The 19,603-nt window shown below is 40.3% G+C and overlaps 1 protein-coding gene across 2 annotated transcripts in view; it reads left to right on the forward strand.

The window, feature by feature from the left end:
• Nucleotides 1-16,685: 16,685 nt before the first annotated feature.
• LOC141960575 (BEN domain-containing protein 5) overlaps nucleotides 16,686-19,603 on the forward strand; it is a 971,168-nt gene continuing 968,250 nt past the window's right edge. For both annotated transcript variants that reach the window (XM_074906246.1, XM_074906247.1), the window contains exons 1-2: nucleotides 16,686-16,726; nucleotides 17,422-17,571. In XM_074906246.1, the coding sequence (XP_074762347.1) occupies nucleotides 16,696-16,726; nucleotides 17,422-17,571 (181 nt within the window). In that variant the 5' untranslated portion in view covers nucleotides 16,686-16,695. The remainder of the gene's footprint in view (nucleotides 16,727-17,421; nucleotides 17,572-19,603) is intronic.

A 19,603-nucleotide genomic window follows, 5' to 3' on the forward strand; every position in this document is an offset into this window, starting at 1 on the left:
TTTTTTTTTTTAATACCAATTTAAATATCTTCCCTTCTTTTTGAAAAGTATTTTAGTGAGTCTTCCACTGCTACCACGACTTTCTACTTTTTTTGATTTGCACAGGCAGAAGTAGAAAAGAACAAGGATAAAGAACAAGAATACATTGTTTGTTTATTGCCTTTCTGGACTTTTAAGATATTTTTCTTGTTTGAATAGGTTTAAACTGCTGCCTCTATTGGTATGCACAGTGCTGCACCTCACGAAGAGTGCTGGATTTCTCACGTGATCGAAAGAAGTTGATCTTTGGCTTTAGTTTGTGGCAAAGCCACCAATGTATGCTATAGTTGCCCCCAAAGAGGTTCCTAGCTATTTTCATGCTTAATTTTGTATATTTATCAGCTCTTTGAAATCCCATTTTATGCCACTTTAATTGCACAAAAGTTAGAGAATTCCAGTGACCACTTTAATTTTGTATGTTCATAAATTTTCCTTACAGTTTGGGATTTTTCTTCATGATTATACAACACAAAGAATGTTTAGATACTTCAAAGCTTTCATAATACTTTCATAATGCTACAGATAAGACCTTGGATATGAAACTTCACAATTTAATGTGTTTACACACTGTTACTAAAGGAATTAGGAAGAAAATATATGGTTTCTTTTCAGTAAACATTTCTACTATTTGCTAAACACGGTCATGTAACGAATGACTATATTGTAGTATTATTGTTCATTTTGAGGATTGCCTGCAATGTCTTACTTGCTAACCAGGGAGTTTACAGTGTGAATGTAACTGGAAAGAGATGAAACCTAAGGTTGTAAGAGGATGCTAGTTCAAGTGTGTCTGACTTAATTGAGTAATAAATAAAATAATAATTAAATTTTAAAAAATAAAAATTTAAATTTTGGTTTTCATGAGAACAGTTCAAAATTCATATTTCTTTAAAGTGTTAGGATATAGCATGCTTTGTTATCAATTTACATAACAGTTTCTTACACAATTAATGTTCAGAAAGTCCGGACCTATGGACACGCAGCGTGTGTGAAGCCATAGCCTGTATTTCAGTTATGCAAGGAGAAGATTTGGGTGATGAAAAATTAGATGAAACAGAAGACTAAGAAGTGGATGATCATAGAAAATAATTGATCTACCGTAACTAAAACCATTGATGAATAAGCTTTAAAGAGACATAATCAAAGATAAAATTAGTTTTTGGTACCTTTTCTATAAAACATCAAACAGAAAACCATCTGGGTTCAGAAGAAAAGAGTTCCATGATACAATGAAATTCTTTACCCACTTTGACATGGTACGTGTGCAAGGAGGGAAAAATAGTGAGTAAAAGGTAATGGGATACATTAACATTGCAGTGGAATTTGGGATCAGCATGCACAGGATATTAATTTTAAATGGGCTTCTGAGATACAGGGATGAGGAGGACATGTTAATTTACTTTCTTTTGACATCAGCCCAGAACTACACATGTAAAGTGTCAACCCTAACGATAGGATGGATGGCAAAGTCTAACTTTGAAAAGACTCTTACATGTACTCGGAATGATAGAATTTTGAGGAATTCAATCAGTTGGAAGGAACCTTAGGAGGCTTTCTAGTGCAAACTCCTGCTCAGATCAGGGTCAATGCTGAAATCACATCAGTTTGTTTAGGATTTGGTGCAATGAAGTTTTGAAAACCTTCAAGAATGGAGATGCCCCAGCCTCTCTGGGCAACCTGTTCTGGTGCTTAAATATCCTTGTATTTAATTATTTTTTTCCTTATATCCAGTTGCACCTCAGTAATGAGCCTAGCTCCATCTTTTTGGTAGCCTCTTCTTAGGTATGGGCAAGTTGGTTTTAGGCGTTTTGGAAGCTGTCTCTTCTCCAGACTAAACAAGCCCTCATCTCTCAGGCTTTCCCCAAATAGCAAGTGCTGCAGCCCTCTCAACACCTCAGTGCTTGTCTGCTCAGCTTTCTCAAGTTCATCAGCATCCTCCTTGTCCAGCGGCCTCAAAACTGCACATAATATTCCAGATACTAAAATAGCCTAAAGAATACAGAGTAAAAGGGTATAATTACATCTTTCAATCTACTGTCTATGCACCCAATAGTACCCTATAGCCCTGTATGCCATTAGCTTTCATTGCTGCCAGAGCGCAGTGCTGGCTCATGCTTAGTGTACAACATCACCAGGACCCCCATGTCCTTTTCAGCAGAGCTGCTCCTCAGCCAGTCAGTCTGATCCTGCGCCATTGTAGGGGCTTAGTCTGTTCCAGGTGCAAGGCCTTTCGTATGTCCTTGTTGAATTTCATGAGGTTCCTGTCATTCCTCCAGCCTGTCTACATCCCTCTAAATGATAATTCTAATCTTGAGAGTGCTGATGGCATCCCGTAGTTTGATGTTTTCTGCAAGCCTGACAAAGTTGTGCTCTGTGTTCTCCTCTTGTAAAGGTCACATGTAAAGATATTCAGTGGTATAGGTCTAAGGGTAAACTCCCAAGGAACGCCACTTGTAACCTGCTGTCAGGTAGAGTATGAATCGTTAGCCCGTTGTGCCTGTCCTGATGGATTTTCTACCCATCCACACTGTAATGTTCCAACTTGGATACAAGTGTGCTGTGGGAGAGTGTGCTGAAAGCCTGCTGAAGTCAAGGTAGACAACATCTGCTGTTCTCCCTTTGTCTGCACATCTCGCCATTTCATCACAGAAGGTAATTAGGCTTGGTCAAGCATGGCAAACCTTGGTAAATCTATGCTGGCTACTGTGTCTAATCACCTTTCTTTCTTCTTCAGAAATGGCTTCCACAGGCTTGCACCATTACTGTCCCAGAGAACAAGCAGGTACTGACTTGGTCTGTAGTTCCCCGGATCATCCTTCTTGTCTGACTTTACCATTATGGGTTTTTGTGTAAATTTAAGTGTGAAATCAGTCTTTCACTTCACAGTTAAGAGATTTGACATAGTCCACAGTTATACACTCCCTATAAACTGGGACTAAAAAGTCTATAAACAGTTATTGATCTCCACATGCTACTGGGGAAATTTTCCAAGATCAGCGACAGCTTGGAAATCACTGGCATTTTAAAATTATAGATCACTGCTTCACTTTTTTGGCATTTACAATATTGCATTATGGCAATGAACATGCTAGATGTGTGTATAAAAAAACCAAAATGCTTTTAGCATTTTAGTATTTTTTGTCTGAGCAATATTAAAGATGAAAATTTCCTGATACAATTCAAAAATAATGGTTTTGTTTATTAAAGATATACACCCATTAAGATGAAGTTGAGAAAATGCTTGTTTGTATGAAAATAATATCTGCTTTCTCAACAACAGCATCTCCTGAGGTTTCTTTGATTCGTAACTGATACTTTAATGACTAAACCAAGTTTTAACTCCTGTTAACACTGCAGAATGCAGACAGTTACAGAGAATAAAAAGTATTTTGCCATCCCTGGTCACTGCCAACACAACTCTGTTAATTTTTTATTCTTGAATTATTTACAATGGAGAGGATTGGTTTCAAGTCATTGCCCAGCATAGAGATTGTCAAAGCCTCTGGTCAGCCACTGAACTTTCATTATAATTTGGGAGGAGATGGGCACTTGCCTATGAAAGGGCACAGGTACGGGAAAGGAAAAGATGTGTTTATAATGTGTTAGTTAACACATGCTAAAATCAACTCTTTGCTGGAGAAGACAAAATGTTTGGAAATCCCAAGCTTGTTTTATGCTGCGTGGGGCGGGAAGGACCTCATATTGTTCACACAGTGATTCTTCCAGCTGAAGCAGGATCAGCTCTAGTGCATTCTGAAGGATGTTGCAGATGCCTTGGTTGGAAAAACAAGTGTTTTCTGTGTATTGGTTGAGGGTAGAAAAGAAGGGGAAATGGAGTTGTGACTTGGGGGATCTTTAGAGAAAATAAATAATGCAAATACGAATTGAAGATGAACTCCATATAATTCCAGGTGTAAAACTAATTAGCAGTCACAGAGTTCATAATTTACTGTATCAGTTTTCTGTACTACAAAAACACACATTTTAAAAAAGATTCAAAAATTGACTAATAAGATTAGCTGGCTAGTAATGTTTTGATGCAAAAAGTATGTCATAGAAAATATTTCTAAATCTGAATCTGGAAAGAAAAACAAACATAGCAAACAATAGGCTGATTTGAGGTAAGAACTTTGAATACAGACTTAAATTGTTCAAGACAGAACAGATTTCATTTTATTTCTATGACAGCATCGTTTCCTGCACGGTCTCGCATGACGACGTGAGTTATGTAAAGGTATGTTATTTTGCCTTCTCAGCTTCTTTTAGAGAATGATTTGTGATTACTTATCTAGGATTAGGAGTACAGAGACTATTTCAAATGTCTCTTAAAATATGTGGTATTGCAAACAACGGATATAAAATGAGATTCACACACATAGCTTTGCTGGTGGCCAAGAACTGCGTTGCAATATGCCGGAAATCCAAACATCCTCCTACTCCCAGAGCCTTGCTGACAGATCTACAACAACTTCTTTCTCTTGAAAAAGCTACATACAGAATCAGAATAAGAAATAGAGAAGCCTGCTTATTCTGAGAAACTAATGTAATCTATAAAATGGAAGGTTAAAGATTCCTCATCAATATGAAAATCACATTTCTTTTTGAAAATTTTACAGTTTCAAGTAACACCTAGATTATCTAAAATCCCCCCAAAACAGAGAGAGAAAATCTTGTCATCCTTGAAAAAGCATCAACAGCAAGCCCTTAGGATTAGTGTCATTGTTTTCTTGTATAGCCTTTTAGACCTACAAATCATTGGGCTTCTGTGTAAGTACAGGGGTGTGCATTAATGGAACTTGATACAGAAATAGAACCTTAGTTCAGCAGATCCTCCTTTGTTGAAAAACCAATTAAAAAAGCAAACACAAGGGAATAGAAAAACAAGTAACTTTTATGGGGATGTATTTTTTAAACAGAGCATACTTTGCAAGAAGTGCTGTATTAGATGCTACATATATTAATTAGCTGTTTAGAAAATCAGGTTGACAGTGTCCTTTAATTAGTAGACATTGACTTATTCCTCATGCATTATGGCATAGTGAATCTTATTAAGATAAATGTTTCTCTCTGAAGATATGAAAAAAAATCCACTATCATTTGTTTGCTTACCAGATTGCTCACCATCAATACGGCTGCTATTTAAAATGATGAATTTTAGTCACATATTTAATTAGCTAATAGCTGATCTCACTGTAGGGTCTTGATCCTCCTTACGTGTGTTCTTTCATCCTGAAAAAGTCTTTGGTTGTATCTTGTTTTTGAAGTTTTCGTTTGAAATTGTCCTTCCTACTTTCAAATCTAAAATGCAGTAAATTAAATTATTAAAAGTAAAAATTATTGTGGAAACATTTAAGGTTTTGAGTATAGTTTTGTACCTACTGTTCATTATAATATATTGCTAGAGGCTATGAATTTAAAAAGCATTAAAAGTTTTTAAAGTTAGTTTTTCCACTTGGATTGCTGCAGATACTTGGTTTGTGAGAAAATTATGTGCACTTTAAAAGGCTATTAACTGGCTTCAGATTTCAGTGCATTTGTGTATCACTGCAGCATTCTCACATAATTCAAGTTGTTTGATGGCCATAGTTGGAAAGTACAGCAAATGCACTGTGTCAAGATAACTATTTTAGAAAAAAATAAAAATGTCTTAATAGTTTTCACATGAAAGACAGTAAAGCTCTCATGGACATCATTGGTTTGGAAGAGGACTTCTTGTGAGATTCTTTAGTATTAGCTGCTCATATCATATGACAAAGGGTACTTCTCAATCCTGAGGATTATACCACTGCACAGAGCGACATTCAAGGGAAAATACCGCTCTCCACAGAAGAGGTAGTACATGCCTGGCCTCTAAACCTCTTCTTTTCCCTACAATTTGCAGAGGTATGTCATTCCACCAGTACAAAGATGATAAGCAAGAAGAAAGTTAATAAAGCAGAATTTTCTTTGTTATGAAGACTGCACATGAAAGGATTGTAATGGCAGGTGTGGTGCTGCGAAACGGGAGATGCTGCAGAAGCTTGAGGCTTCCCTGTGAATAACCTGGAGGCAATCTTGGGGCTGGGGGGGTGGTAGGAAAACCCAGGCTGCAGTTCATTGCAAAATGTCTGAAGAAACTCTGTAAAATGCATTTGTCACTGAATTTGTAGCTACATCGATGTGTGTGTATCTGCCATTTAATTTCCATTAGTTCAACAAAATGTATGTATAAATATCCCCATCATTTGTAAATGAACTTTCTTTACAAGTACATTTTGAAATAATATATGGTCAATGATACAAGTTTCTTGGAAACTGTTATAGGCCAGATGGCTCAAAATCAGAGAAGTTACTCTGTGAAAGCAAAGGGTATGCAGGTGCCTAGAGCTTTACAGTGATGGGCTAATAATGTACTGCTGAATAGGGTGGAATATCCATCAGGCTGGTTTTGCTGCTTTCAGTTTCCTAACGAACACTGAGCAGTAATCAAGCTTCAATCTCTATAGTAAACTGTCTATGTTACTTAAAGAAAAAGTATTCTCTGACCTCTGGAGCATGTTATTACTAAAAGAAGGACATAATTGACTTTTTGGATACACAATTATGTGTTCTTGCTGTTGCTGTCCCATAACAGCATGGATTATAAACCTTATATCCTAGTCATGCAGGCAAAACTCTCTGTTACCTTAGCCCTGCTGTTTAATTAGCTTTTACAATTGGACATTGTTTATATCCCAATAAATGTTGCCTGAGTAAAGACTTCCCCTCAACCAATTATACCAGATGTTTTTCTGTGAAGGTCCTAATTAAATAGCATCTATTCTTGTGTTTGTTTTAAATCCTGACTATTTTGTAAATCTCTGTAAGAGTGCAGTGCTATACTGGGACACTTTACCGACATTTCTGTCACATTCTGGTTCACTGGCTGGCTGCACTGGTTCCCTTTAGAAGTTCTTGCTTACTCTATGGGAAGAAGGTCCTGATAGGTAAACTTGAGACTGGGGAAACCAGATCACTTCCTTGCTCTCCAGTGGGCTTCTCAGTGATGCTAAGTCATGTACGACCCTACCAGGATGGCATCACTTAAGGTGCCTGATGGGGTTACCACTCTAGTGTCCAATCCTGCAGTGTCCAGTACAGAATTTTAAGCAAAGATGGAGTTTACTTGGAAACCCTCCTCTATAGGCGCTGTCAAGTGGCAGATATTGCATCTGGTTTGTGAGCAGCTGTGCCACCCATTTTAATTTTGGCATGGGCAAGGTTAGCTGTCCTAAACAGTGCTGTGCCCACTCCTTCATCAGACGCTCAGTGTACTTGAACTTCAGTTCTCCTGTATAATGGAACATTTACTTTCTGGCAGGTAAGATTCTAAGTGCTTTTATATTCCAGGTGCTATTTCTAAGAGCTGGTTCCTAAGTTGCCACCACTTTTGTGTGTGCTCAAAATATGAAAAGGAAATCAGCTTCCTTTCTCTGGTAGAGCAGCCACCATCCTAAGTGAGTCAATGACTTCCCAAATGTATTATTTCAGTGCCATGTAAAAAAGTAGCAGGAGTGAGAGATGTATTAATGGGAACGTTGTCTCACTGCCAGTCCTTACGGGTCAGAGGATTAAATACAGTAGCCCATCTGTGCTTCACCAAATCTTCATTTAGAAGATAATCATGGTATGTAACTATATTTTTTACTGTGTGCTTCCTTCATCCAAACTTCAAGACATTCTAAATTCATCTTAATGTCTTAATTTTAAAATTGTCCTCGATTTCAAGATGGATTAGGTATGTCCTGGTTTTGGCTGAAATAAAGTTAGTTTTCTTTCTAGTAGCTGGTGTAGTGCTGTGTTTTGGATTTAGGATGAGGATAATGTTGATAACACACCGATGATTTAGTTGTTGCTAAGCAGCATTGATAGTAAGTCAAGGACTCTTCACCTTCTCGTACTGCCCTGCCAGCGGATGCACAAGCACCTGGGAGGGGACACAGCCAGGACAGCTGACCCAAACGAGCCAAAGGGGTTTCCGTACCGTATGACTTCATGCCAGTATATAAACTGGGGGGAGCTGGCCGGGGGGCACCGTGGCTCAGGGATTGGCTGGGCATCGGTCAGTGGGTGGTGAGCAGTTGTATTGTGCATCGCTCGTTTTCTATTATTATTTTCCTTTCCTTTTCTGTCCTATTAAACTGTCTTTATCTCAACCTGTGAGTTTTACTTTTGTTTCCCCCCTGATTCTCTCCCCCATCCCACTGCGAGGGGGAGAGTGAGCGAGTGGCTGCATAGTGCTTAATTGCTGGCTGGGGTTAAACCACAACAAGGTAGTAATTGCATTAAATGTTTTCTGCAGTTTCTGATCAAATACATATATACCTGTTCACTTCCTTAAGATCTTAATTTAATGTTGTTTTTTTTTTCTTTTATAGCGCCACTAACTCTTGCAGAGAGTGGTGAAAGTTTGCATGATTTGAGGGTCCCTGAAGCTCTAGGATTCAAAAGAAGATGTTATGGGTGCAAACTTAAAAAAATTAATGTAATTTTTTCTACAGACTCTGTATTCAAGGTTGGGGACAGATAATTGGGTGTGATTATGCCTTACTGAATATCCACTTCTCAGCATTGTTAGTAACAAGGGAAACTGGTTCAGGAAATGCAGCATTCATGAATACCTAGAATTTTGTATTACTTGGCCAAAACACAGAGAAATTAAAGATGCTTGTGCTTTATGTCTTCAAACATACAAAATAGCAATTTAAAAATCTTATTATGAATGTAGTCTTGGTGTAATGATTCGCTAATGACACTAAAGCCAGATCTCTGCTATCTCAAGACAGTCAAGCTGCAGTTTGCATGGGTGGCACTAATCCCCCATCATCTTGCTAACCATCACCAGTTACAATGTTGTCCTTAGAGGTATAGTGACCTTCTTTGCTTGAATTCACATTATTTTGACATAGCAGATAGTATTTAGGACTAGATTCACCAAGCAACGCTATTTCCTGTGTTCTCTAGGGAAGGCGGCTGGCCTTGGTAGGGCCCGTATTTTGCTTTACTCTATACTCTGGATTCCAGAGAGAATGGCCCTGGCTTGCTATTACCCCCTTTCTAAGGTGTTTGGAGTGCTGCTATGGGCTTGATTTTTCCTTATTGTACTATGATTAAAGGCCAGCGTTCATAATATTTCACACTGCAAGGACTTTTTTTGGTGGCACTGCATGGCTTATGGAATAACTGGCAAGCCAACAGTGTTCCTGCAGAAGAACAGTGCAAACCTAAAAGGTGTGAGAACTAGGACCTTGATGGCTGACAGTCTCAAGCCATCTAGTGCACTGAACTCAAGACTACACATGAACTGATCCACCAAAGGCAATCTACCAGCAGCCTTTGAATTCATTCCTTGGATTCTTTTAAAGGGGGAAAAAAAAGAAGATAATTGTTTTAGTCCACATGGCTTACATTGGCATATATCTATTTTATTCCTATCTGAGCACTCATAGGCCTTGTATATGATAGGAGAAAAAGATGGTTCCTTGCCACTTAGCATGTGAAAAAAATCCCAGGGAAGACAAGTGCATATTAGGGTGAGCCAACTGTTTACCATGATCTGCTAACAAATGTGAAAACTAAAAATGGCCTTTCTGCACTGGGATTTTATCGTGTATTAGTTGCCATGTGTTAGTTAACATAATCTTATTGCAGTCTAAAGTAAATCCCTGCAATTTCAGTTTACCTCCTCTCTCCTAGCTGCTACATGTAGTGATTGTCTCTCAGTGATTTGCTGCTCCTTTTTTTGTGCCACTGGAACCTTGAGAAATTGTAACTAAAAACAAATAATGAATTTACTTTAAAAATATGGAACTTAACATGGTTCCTAAATCCATTATGAACGGTCCTTTCCTCTAAAGAATTAAATTTCAGTTGGGGACCCAATAATCAGTTATCAGTTTCAAAACAGCAAACAATTGTTTAGTTCCTCCTAAATTAAGTTCTGATTCTACCTCTCTCATTTTTCCAGATGTTCGTTAGCTACATTAAAAGAATTTTAACAGGGTAGATGCTAAAAAGGGTTAAAAGATAGAGGAGAATTGTAGCATTTAGAGAATATTAAAATGCAATGCATAAAATGCATTTGTATATATAAGTACAGGACAGAGTCTAGAAAACATCCATAATAATAGAGAAATACTAATGAAAAGCTAATACTTAGATTTTAAGTATATAATTTTTCTAAATCATTCTAAATCTAAATATTTCAATAAATATATGAAAACATCACATGGGCATATATTTTCTTAGGCATAGGTATAGTAATCACTGCCACCAGGACTGTATCAGGATCACACAGACCCCTTGGAAACATCTGCAAAGTAATGGACTGTATTTTGCAGCTACATGATTAGAAACTACTTGAAAGTGCTTTCACCACTGAGGGCTTCTAGGGAATGGCAGGAATCCAGCGCAGAAATGTTCTCTGGGCCGCCTCTACCTGCCTCTGAGTGGCACAGAATTCTAGCTTAGCACTGTACTTCAGGTTTGGAATTCCTGAACTGTCTTGATCCACATGTTCAAATCCCAGGAGAACTGACTTGGCTCTTCATCTTTCCCAGATAAAGTGCACTTTTATCGTCTATGTGCGTACACCTTTCTGCTGAAAACTTAAAAATGAAGGTTCTTTATTTCCTGAAAATAATTTAAAAATATTGGTTTTGTAAGAGCAAGGGTTTACTCCTGCCCTTTGGTAACATTTCTTTTTCCGTTCTGCACCCAGGTAGCTGGCACTGACCTTTCTTTCCTTTCCTAGTCAAATGCAGGGCATAAATGGACACTGGCCACCAACCCTCATCAAAGCTCTGCCCTGCTTAGAGGAACAGTAAAAGAGGAAGGAAGCGTGCCAGAAAAAGCACTACACATTGGCGGTCCCCTGCTTTTACAAGCTCAAAAGCACTTGTGGAAGAGTGGAAAAGCAAGGTAGCATTCAAAATCCTGGAGTCACAAATGGCTCACCTTCCGTACTCAGTATGGTTGTAATTTGCAGATTGGGTTCCTTCAGGCTGACAGTTTCTCTGTGTAATTACACAATATTGATGCACATCCGTGAGGACAATCGTTAGGAACAAACAGTTCAAAATATCCATAAAACGTAAAATTAAAAAACATATTTTCAGGAGTGAAATGAGATGATGCTTCGCCTGCATGGGCACAAATTGATCCAAGTTTTGTGATCACGGTGTCTCAGGTTTCATATCAGTTATCTCAGCGTAACTTTTTGATTATTTCTGAAGTCATGCACAGAATGAGAGGAGACACAGCTTGACCTTTCTAGACTTGCTGCATTATAATTTTTCCTATGCTTAGAAATAATACAGAAAAATCCAAGAGGTAATATTATTTTTTGTGTAGAACGTTTAAAGTTATACTAGGCATGTTCAGAATACATTAAAGATACTATCCTGACACAAGAAATTTACAATTTGCTTTTAGATATTACATAACTAATGAGAGCAATAAATGCTGGAAGAAGAGAAAGAGTGGATCAAGGTTACCATAATAAGATTATAACATTCCTCCACTATGTATGCATGTTTAAATTTCACTTCAATTTTGCTACCTCAGTCTAGGTTGCGTTTTTCATTTTGGCTCTCTTTTTTTATTTATCTGATTTAATTTTCTGTCTGAATCTACCAGACCATAACATCCTGGCTAAAAACTCTGGCCAGACATTTTTTTTCTTATTTTTTCTTTCTTATTTTTAATTTAGATTGTACCTACTCTGCTTGCACAGCCAACACCGACAACCTGTTTGTAGCAGAAACACTGTCATGGCCTTTTCTCTGACAGTAGTCAAAGTTGGAGCACTGACAGAACATACACTTGAATGCATGCACTATTTATTCTACACAGGGAAAGTGATAAAAAAAGATAATTATATGATTTCTACACAATTACACCTGGATTTTTAAATCCCCACTTTGAAGAACTATACCGTGCACCATACCATATATGTGAAACACAGGCAAAACTCATGTTAATACTCTATCTTCTCATTCTTATCCAGCCCTAACAGTCACTTAAAAACGATTTGTGAAAAATCAATAGTGCACAGGGTTTTTTTACTGGTTTTTTGGTTTTTTTTTTTTTTTTTATAATGTATAAAAAAGGGTGGGTTTTGCCAATTTTTTAAATATTCTGAAAATATCAGGATTGTAAAATTGGATTTTTATTGATTTTCTTGGAGGATCTTTGGGGTTTCAGCAGATATGTATTGACAGCAGCCACCTCTAGTTGAATCGAAAGTATTGAATGTGCAATGCAAATCATTCTTCAACATATTTGAATTAGACTCCTGTTAAAAGAAGAAAAGGTGATCAGAAATCTTTTTTCCTTTCAGTCTTTGCTCCTGTGGTATTATGCTTTCTCATGTTCTTTAGTCACCACACAGTCTTGTGGACTACAGATAAAAGACAAAAAAACAAAAAATGGAATATCTAATGTTTCAAATATAAGCACAGATAAAAAAGTAAAACATACGCAAGTCCTTATAGATTATAAATAAATAGAAAAATGGCACAAATCCGTATTTAGAAAAATAATTTCTTTCTCAATATTTGTAATGGACTTGTCCATCACATTAATTTTTATGTAAATTTACCTAAACTGGTGAATCATAACTGAATTATTGCCTAATCTTCCTGGTTTTGGCCAGCATTTCCATTTTTATTTCCATTGCCTCAATTTACTTTCATTTGTTTATATAATGGATTTTAAGAGTCCACTTCAGAACCGATAACTAATACAGTGAAAAGAGGGGGCCTGCTTCAATTCACTTTGAGTCCAACACAAGAAGAGACAGATCAGAATAAGACAGCACTAGTCACCATGATAGACAGTAATCTTGGCACACAGCTGACTATTCATTATCATTTCTTCAGTAGACATCACAGCATAGGAGGTTTTTAGGGAGGGATTTGAAGGAGGAAAATTAGGTGAGTGGGAGTGAGAAGCAGCAGCGAGGGAAAGCAGGAAGGTGCTGGTTTGAAAAATGTAACAAGCAGAGAGTTATTACTGAATGAAATGTGTGGGGGGAAGACGTTGATTTCTCTATAGGATATTAAAAGATGATAGGGTGGGAATAAGCTGTAAAGAGCCACAAAAGTGAAGTAGCTTTTGCTAGCTAAGATGCTGAAGGAGGGGGGGATACACTGGTATAAGGAATATGGCTGAAACAATGATTATGAAGATAACCAGGGCAGCAGTGGTTTGCAACGGTGTTCTGTTATTCTTTGCTGGTTTGTGATGCCCAAAATTAGATTATTAGCTTTACAAGGGCAGGAACCAAAGATGTCTTTGTACTAATGAGCACCCCAGCATATTTTCAGGTGCTTTAAAAATGCATAAATAAATATGAGCAACTGCTTCTCCTGAATACTATTTCCCTTGTTCTTCAGCCCTTATTCTTCAAGTTACAACATTCAGTTTTCTGTTTTCAAAAGAACTTTCTATATGAATTTTCCAGTTTTCTCTTGTCAAATTATCTTACTGTTTTTAGAAAGACTGCATATCATCTATATTTAACACCATTTTAGCTTGGTGAGGTGACTATAATATAGCATTAAACCCAGATTATTAAAAAAAAAAAGAGTGAGGCATTTCTAGGTTTTTCAAGTATGTTAACTCAGAAGGGCTAATTTGACTGGATAAAGCACTTTCCCCCAGATGTCTTGGATTTCAATAGACCTTCTTGCAGGTATCTGAGTTAACAGAATGGCAGTTAGATGCAAAAGGCCCTTCGATTAGTATTTGTGGTCACCATAGAAGTAAGCCTCTCAGAGAAATGTGAATAAAGAATAACTGATATGGAAGGTTTCTCCACAGGCACTTAGTTCTTAGAAATTTACAGATGAAAAATGCTATATGAGTATTAATAGATAGGAATGAAATATGAATGGACACTAAAGCTGGAATAGCAAGTAGAACAAAGGGAATAAGGGGACACGGGGACATGATAAGAAACCAGACTAGAGCTGCAGAGTTGGACAGAACTGTCTAAGACCTCAAAAAAAAAAAAAAAAAAAAAAAGAGACAAGAAAGTTTAGATAAAGGAACGAAGAGGTAAGTAATATGAGAAATTTATTTGAAGGAGGGCTGGGATGGAACACGGCTATTAGGGGACCTAAAAGAAAGGGGTTGTAGCAGGATAAAGGATGACCAGGAGCAAAAAAACTGTCCTAGCTACTGATATGGTCAGCTTTTCATAGAGAAAGAGATGGGCAGAGTTGACAACAGACTAGACAAGTATAGAGGGAAAGAAACAATCAGGTTATAGAAACAGACAGGTACTATAATGCACATACATGGAGAGGTTCCAGGAGAGAATGTTTTTGCCTGTGTTAAGTCTGAATTGGTGCCTATGATGTTTCTCAATGGATGTGCAAGAACATTTAATATAAACAGTCAGCCATGAGATCTGAATGGACAGAAGAAAAAGATCAGATTACATGCAGCATATTCTGAAGAGGTATGTACCAGGATCATTTGCCCAGCAGCAAACAGGGAAGAGCACAGGCCCTGGGTGATCTGCTAGCCTGGAGAAAGAGTGTAAGGGAGAGATGTGGAGGGTGTGTATGTACTTACTGTAGTTCACTGTCAGCAGTAAGACAAATCAGCCTTTGTAGTACGCTAGTGACCACCTATAGTTTATGAAGACTGCAGAGGGAAAAGTCTAGAAAATATTTTCCAGAGCTTGGATATAGATGGCCCTTGCTAAGAACAGTATCCCCACTCCAATATTCTTCTGTGCAAGGGTGTATCTTCTCACCCCATCACAAAGCCCCCTTGGTACACCACTTTGAACAGGTATTTCAAGTCACTGGCACAGGAATGTGGCTAAAGTATTATTAAATTAGCTTATATAATACTAAAGTAAGATACTGAGAGTGAAGAGAAGTTAGATGAAGGGAACAGGCCTAAGTGCCACTGAAAAAGAAGGGAAACAGCAAAGGAAGAGAAACGACGAAAGTAGATGCTGCAAAAATAACCAGAGAACTATGAAATGAAAGAAGAATGAACAAGGCCACAAAAGCCAGGGAGAAAGGAAGTGACTGAACCTACAGAAAAATCTAAGCACGTAGAACCTGCAGGTATTATCCATGTGAGTCTTGTTAAGAGGAGTGGAACTGGAGCAGAAAAGGAGCATACCAGATAGGAAGACAAAGAGGTAAATTGATGTTTAAAGAACAGAACTTCAGCTGGAGAAAGATACAATTTTCCCTGCCTTGATTTTTAAGCTTGGGGTGTTTCACTAACTAATCATTGGTCACTAGGAAGTGGTTACATTGATTTACTAGCTATAAGGAAGCAAACACGTAAGCATGTAGGTACTCGTAAACACAGTCCCAACCATTTCCATTGCTTAGCATCGCACCCATACTCCTTGTTTCAGTTTTAACATCCACCTAGTTTGGGGTGCATTCACCTCCATGTCTGCCTGTATGTGCAAATAGACATGATTCTAGGCCTTGATGCTTGTAACACTGTGCTTGTCCCATGGCTAGCCTCGCTTCTGAGAGCTTGGAGTTTGTCTGCGTTGAGGATGTACAACGAAGCTTCCGTCCCAGTCTTGCATTACTGAGACATGTGTGAGCAGACCCAACCTGCAAGGGTCTCTTGGGAAACACACACACACACACATAATTAGCCCCTTTGCACCAAAGCCTTCACTGCTGTATTTGCCACATGGTGAGTGTCACCCACTGGGCCTGCAAACGTACGCACACAGAAACCCTCCCGGCCCCAGGAAGCATCTCTGTATTTGCCATCTGGTCAGGCTCACCTGCTAGGTCTGGGAGAAGGAGACAGACGGGCAACACTCACACAAATAATGATGCTCCCCACTGGGCTGCCTTAAGAAATTAAAAAAAAAAAAATAAAGTTGACGTAACTGCCACCTGATCAGACTCACCTGCTGAGTGTTTTGGGGCAGGGCGGGGTTGTCACGCACACACACGAGAGTTTGCCGTGTCTGCCCACGGGGCTCCTCAGCGCGCCAGGCTGGGCACCAGGGCAGGAGGGACGCGCTCCCTTCCCCCCCGGGGCCGCCAGGCCCCGCTGCCCCCCGCTGCCCCCCGGGTTACACGGCTGTAACTGCTCCCTGGCCCGGGTGGAAGGGGACATGCACCTCCGTAACGAGCCGCTCCTCCCCTGAGCCCCAGGCTGCCACAGCGCCCGGCCCGACGCCCCGCGGGCGGGGAGCGAGGCCCGGCTGGGGCTCAGGTACGCGGCTACCGCCCGCCTCCTCCGGGGCGCTGTTACGGTAATTGCCGAGGTAGCGACAGTCACCAGGGAGGAGGTGACGAGCCCCTCCTTTCCTGGGCGAGCAGCGCTTGTAAACACCAGCGGCGGGAGGCACTGCGGGGCCGGCGGGACTCCCCTCACGCACCGCCGCCCCGGGCGACCACGGCAGCGGACGCTCTTGCCCCCAGCCCGGGCCGGGCCCGGCCGCGCTCCCCGGGGCGGGTTTTCCGCGGGCGCCGTCCGCCAGCGCGGCGCTGCCGCCGCCCGCCCGTGCCCGCGCCGCCATGCGGGGAGCGGGGGGGCGCGGGACTCCCCTGGCGGTGACGTGTGTTGCCATGGCGACGCCCAGGCAGCGTCTCGCTCCGTGTGGGGGGGTGGGGGGGGATGACAACAAATATGGCGGAGAGGAGCAGGACGGCAGAGACGGGTTAGTGCCAGCCGCAGTCGCCTGGGCGGGGGGAGAGGGGACGAGCCCCCCTTCTCCAGGGGCTTCTGGCAGTAGAGGGGGCATCGCCTCGCAGCGGAGCGCGGCAGGCGGAGCCCTTCTCGCAGGGGAAGGGGAGGGAAGCGCCTCCTGGCCGAGGGCACTGAGGTGGCGAAGGGGCCGGGGCAGAGGCCCCTGCCCAGGGCGCTGTGGAGGAGGGCAAGGCACCGGCCCTTGGGGGATGAGGAGCATCTTCCCGGGGGAGGGGAGGTGGTGGTGGGGAGTGCCCCTTCAGACAGGGTGACGGGGAGAGCCCGCTGGCTCTGCAGCCCTGTCTGAGCGGGGATTGCCCCGCTGTGGGGCGGAAGGTGAGAGGGCGAGAGCCCGGCTCACCCAGCAGACAAAATGGGGCGCGGGGGGGGGGGGCGGGAGAGCCCCGGTTGTGCAGAGGAAGAAGCAGATGGTGGGGCAGCCTGCAGTGTGCACTATCCTCCCCGCACAGGGGGCAAAGGTGGCGGTGGTGAAGAGCAGAGCGAAACGGTGGTGTGCAGGAGTCCCCCTCACACGAGAAACCACGACCTGCTTTATTTAGAATGAAAAAATAATAACGGGAAGGCGTGGGGTTGGAATTGAAGCTGCACCACAAGGCTGAGAGCTTGGGGGCTGACCCGCAGGTGCTGCTTGACCTGTCCCTGCAGGTGTCAAGTACCCAGCGGCTGCAGAGGGACAGCGTGCTGTACCTTACATCCCACCTAGGTCATTCTGTGAGGGTCTCTTTAAGGAAGGTGCCAAATGTTATTCTTCCTATTCAGGATGTATTAACAATGGCTCTAACTGTGTATGTAAAGGTAAGTTTGTCGGTGAAACTAAAGTTTTGTGTTTCCTCATGAATGATAAGGATCCTCTAGGTACAGGGGTCTTCCCTATTGTAAGAAACCACAGTTAAGGTCTTTTCCAACCCACATTAAAATAAAACCCCCAAAACAATTTATGAAAATTAGAGATGTTAACATTTGGAGGATGAAACAGTTTTAATGAATCTTTAATAACCCACAGCATCATACATAAATTAACTGGGTTCCTGGACCAAAATTCAATTTTTGTAGCCTGCTGTATTAGCTGCTGTGCATGTGCTTTTCAGTTTCAGAAGTGGCTTCAAATGGAGATGCATTATCCATAGAACTGATTTTGGATATTTGGTTCACTTAAGGTGAAAAAAATATGATAAATATGTGAAATGCTGTTGTGCTCTGGGAAAGAATTCCACACAGGCTACATCTAAATGGATTGGCCATAAAGTTCTTGGATTCCCTGTGTTCAGCCATGCTGTTTTTGAACCCCTGAAACCACACTGTAAAGTTTATTAGACATTAAACTTGTCCATGAGGCAGGTGATTATTTTCATCCACTGTGTTGTGCAACACTACTGAACATAGTGCTGTGAAACAGGAAACAAATCTTCAGTGGCCATTTGACTTTGTCAACTTTCCTACCTACTTCATCTACCTATGCCTATGCTGTTGTCAGTAACTTTCTTTAACATATAATGTAACTTTCCTACTATTTCCAGATTAATGCATAAATTTACACTGTGTTCTCTGCTATATTATTTAAATCTGCAGCCTTACAGTATTTGTTTTTTATTTTTAACCTTGTCCAGAACCTTTTCCACATCTGACCATTGCAGGTAATTAATCAGTGATTTTCTCATAAATGTGTTTGAGCTTGTGCTGAAATAATGTTTTGTTGCATGTTCCTGATACATGTCCACTTAAGTTTTGCAATTCCTGTCTGGCTATTTTGCAAGTCTTAATTTGTGGGTCCTTCTTTTTTTGAGAAACCAGATGAGGAATCAAAAATGCAAAGGACCACAAAGATAGAAAGAAGGCCCAAAACTTTCAGAGATCAGTGGGGCTTGGGAAGCAAACTTGTGATCTTGGCCCATTTTAGGAAAGGACATGGAAAGTAGGCTGTGGAGAAAAAAGGTGGGCTAGTTTAGCTTTTTTTTTTTTTTTTTCCTTTTTGCCTCTAAACTTTGGTGTCTGACTGTCACCTGACACTAAGGGGACGGACAGGTTCTTGTAGGGATTTTTGGCAGATTCCCAAAAGAACGTGTTTGTTTCCTTAGTGCCAGGTGACACTGACACTGTTGATGTGCAGGTAACATAACTGGGGAACATTCTTGTTCTTGATGCATCCTGACTGCTTAGTATGTCTTCATGTTATGTCAGATCTGGACCAGTCTTTAGGAGATACAGCAATCTAGCTCTGGAACCTGCATTTTGCACAAATTTAAATTTTTATATATGGATGCAAGGAGAATAAAGCCATTACAGAAGGGCTGAACATTGTTCAAACCATATAAATTGATTTAGCCAGTATGACTATATTATACTTGCTGATTTGTTTTTACAGCAACATCATGTTTTTACTCCTGCATCAGAAGACACAAGTGCTAACTCTTACCTTCCCATCTGGAAATATTGATTGTAATTTTCAAATGAGAAAACTGAGTTACAGAGAAATTAAAGGTAACTTATCCATGCTTTATAGCAACACAGATTACTGTTATGGACCATTATTTACTGGTTTAATTCAGTAACCTGTGTTTGACAAGAGCCAGTGTCCAGGAAAGTTGTCACAAAAAATTATAATGTGCACTCACAGAAAGGTGATTCTAAAAATTCAGTTTCTTCCTAAATATTATCTGATACTGAATTATATACAGCTGAGATGCTTATAACTCCTTTAAACTCTTAGCTTTGCAAATATACTCTGTCAAGAGGTTTCCTATATTAATTATATTTTATGGAAAGCATACTTTTTTATAACGTAAGAGTTTTTAATTTCATTTTTATTAGTATCTCATTCTTCTGTTAT

This window comes from Athene noctua, chromosome 5 (assembly GCF_965140245.1).
Source record: "Athene noctua chromosome 5, bAthNoc1.hap1.1, whole genome shotgun sequence".
In the NCBI taxonomy this organism is placed as follows: Eukaryota; Metazoa; Chordata; class Aves; order Strigiformes; family Strigidae; genus Athene; species Athene noctua.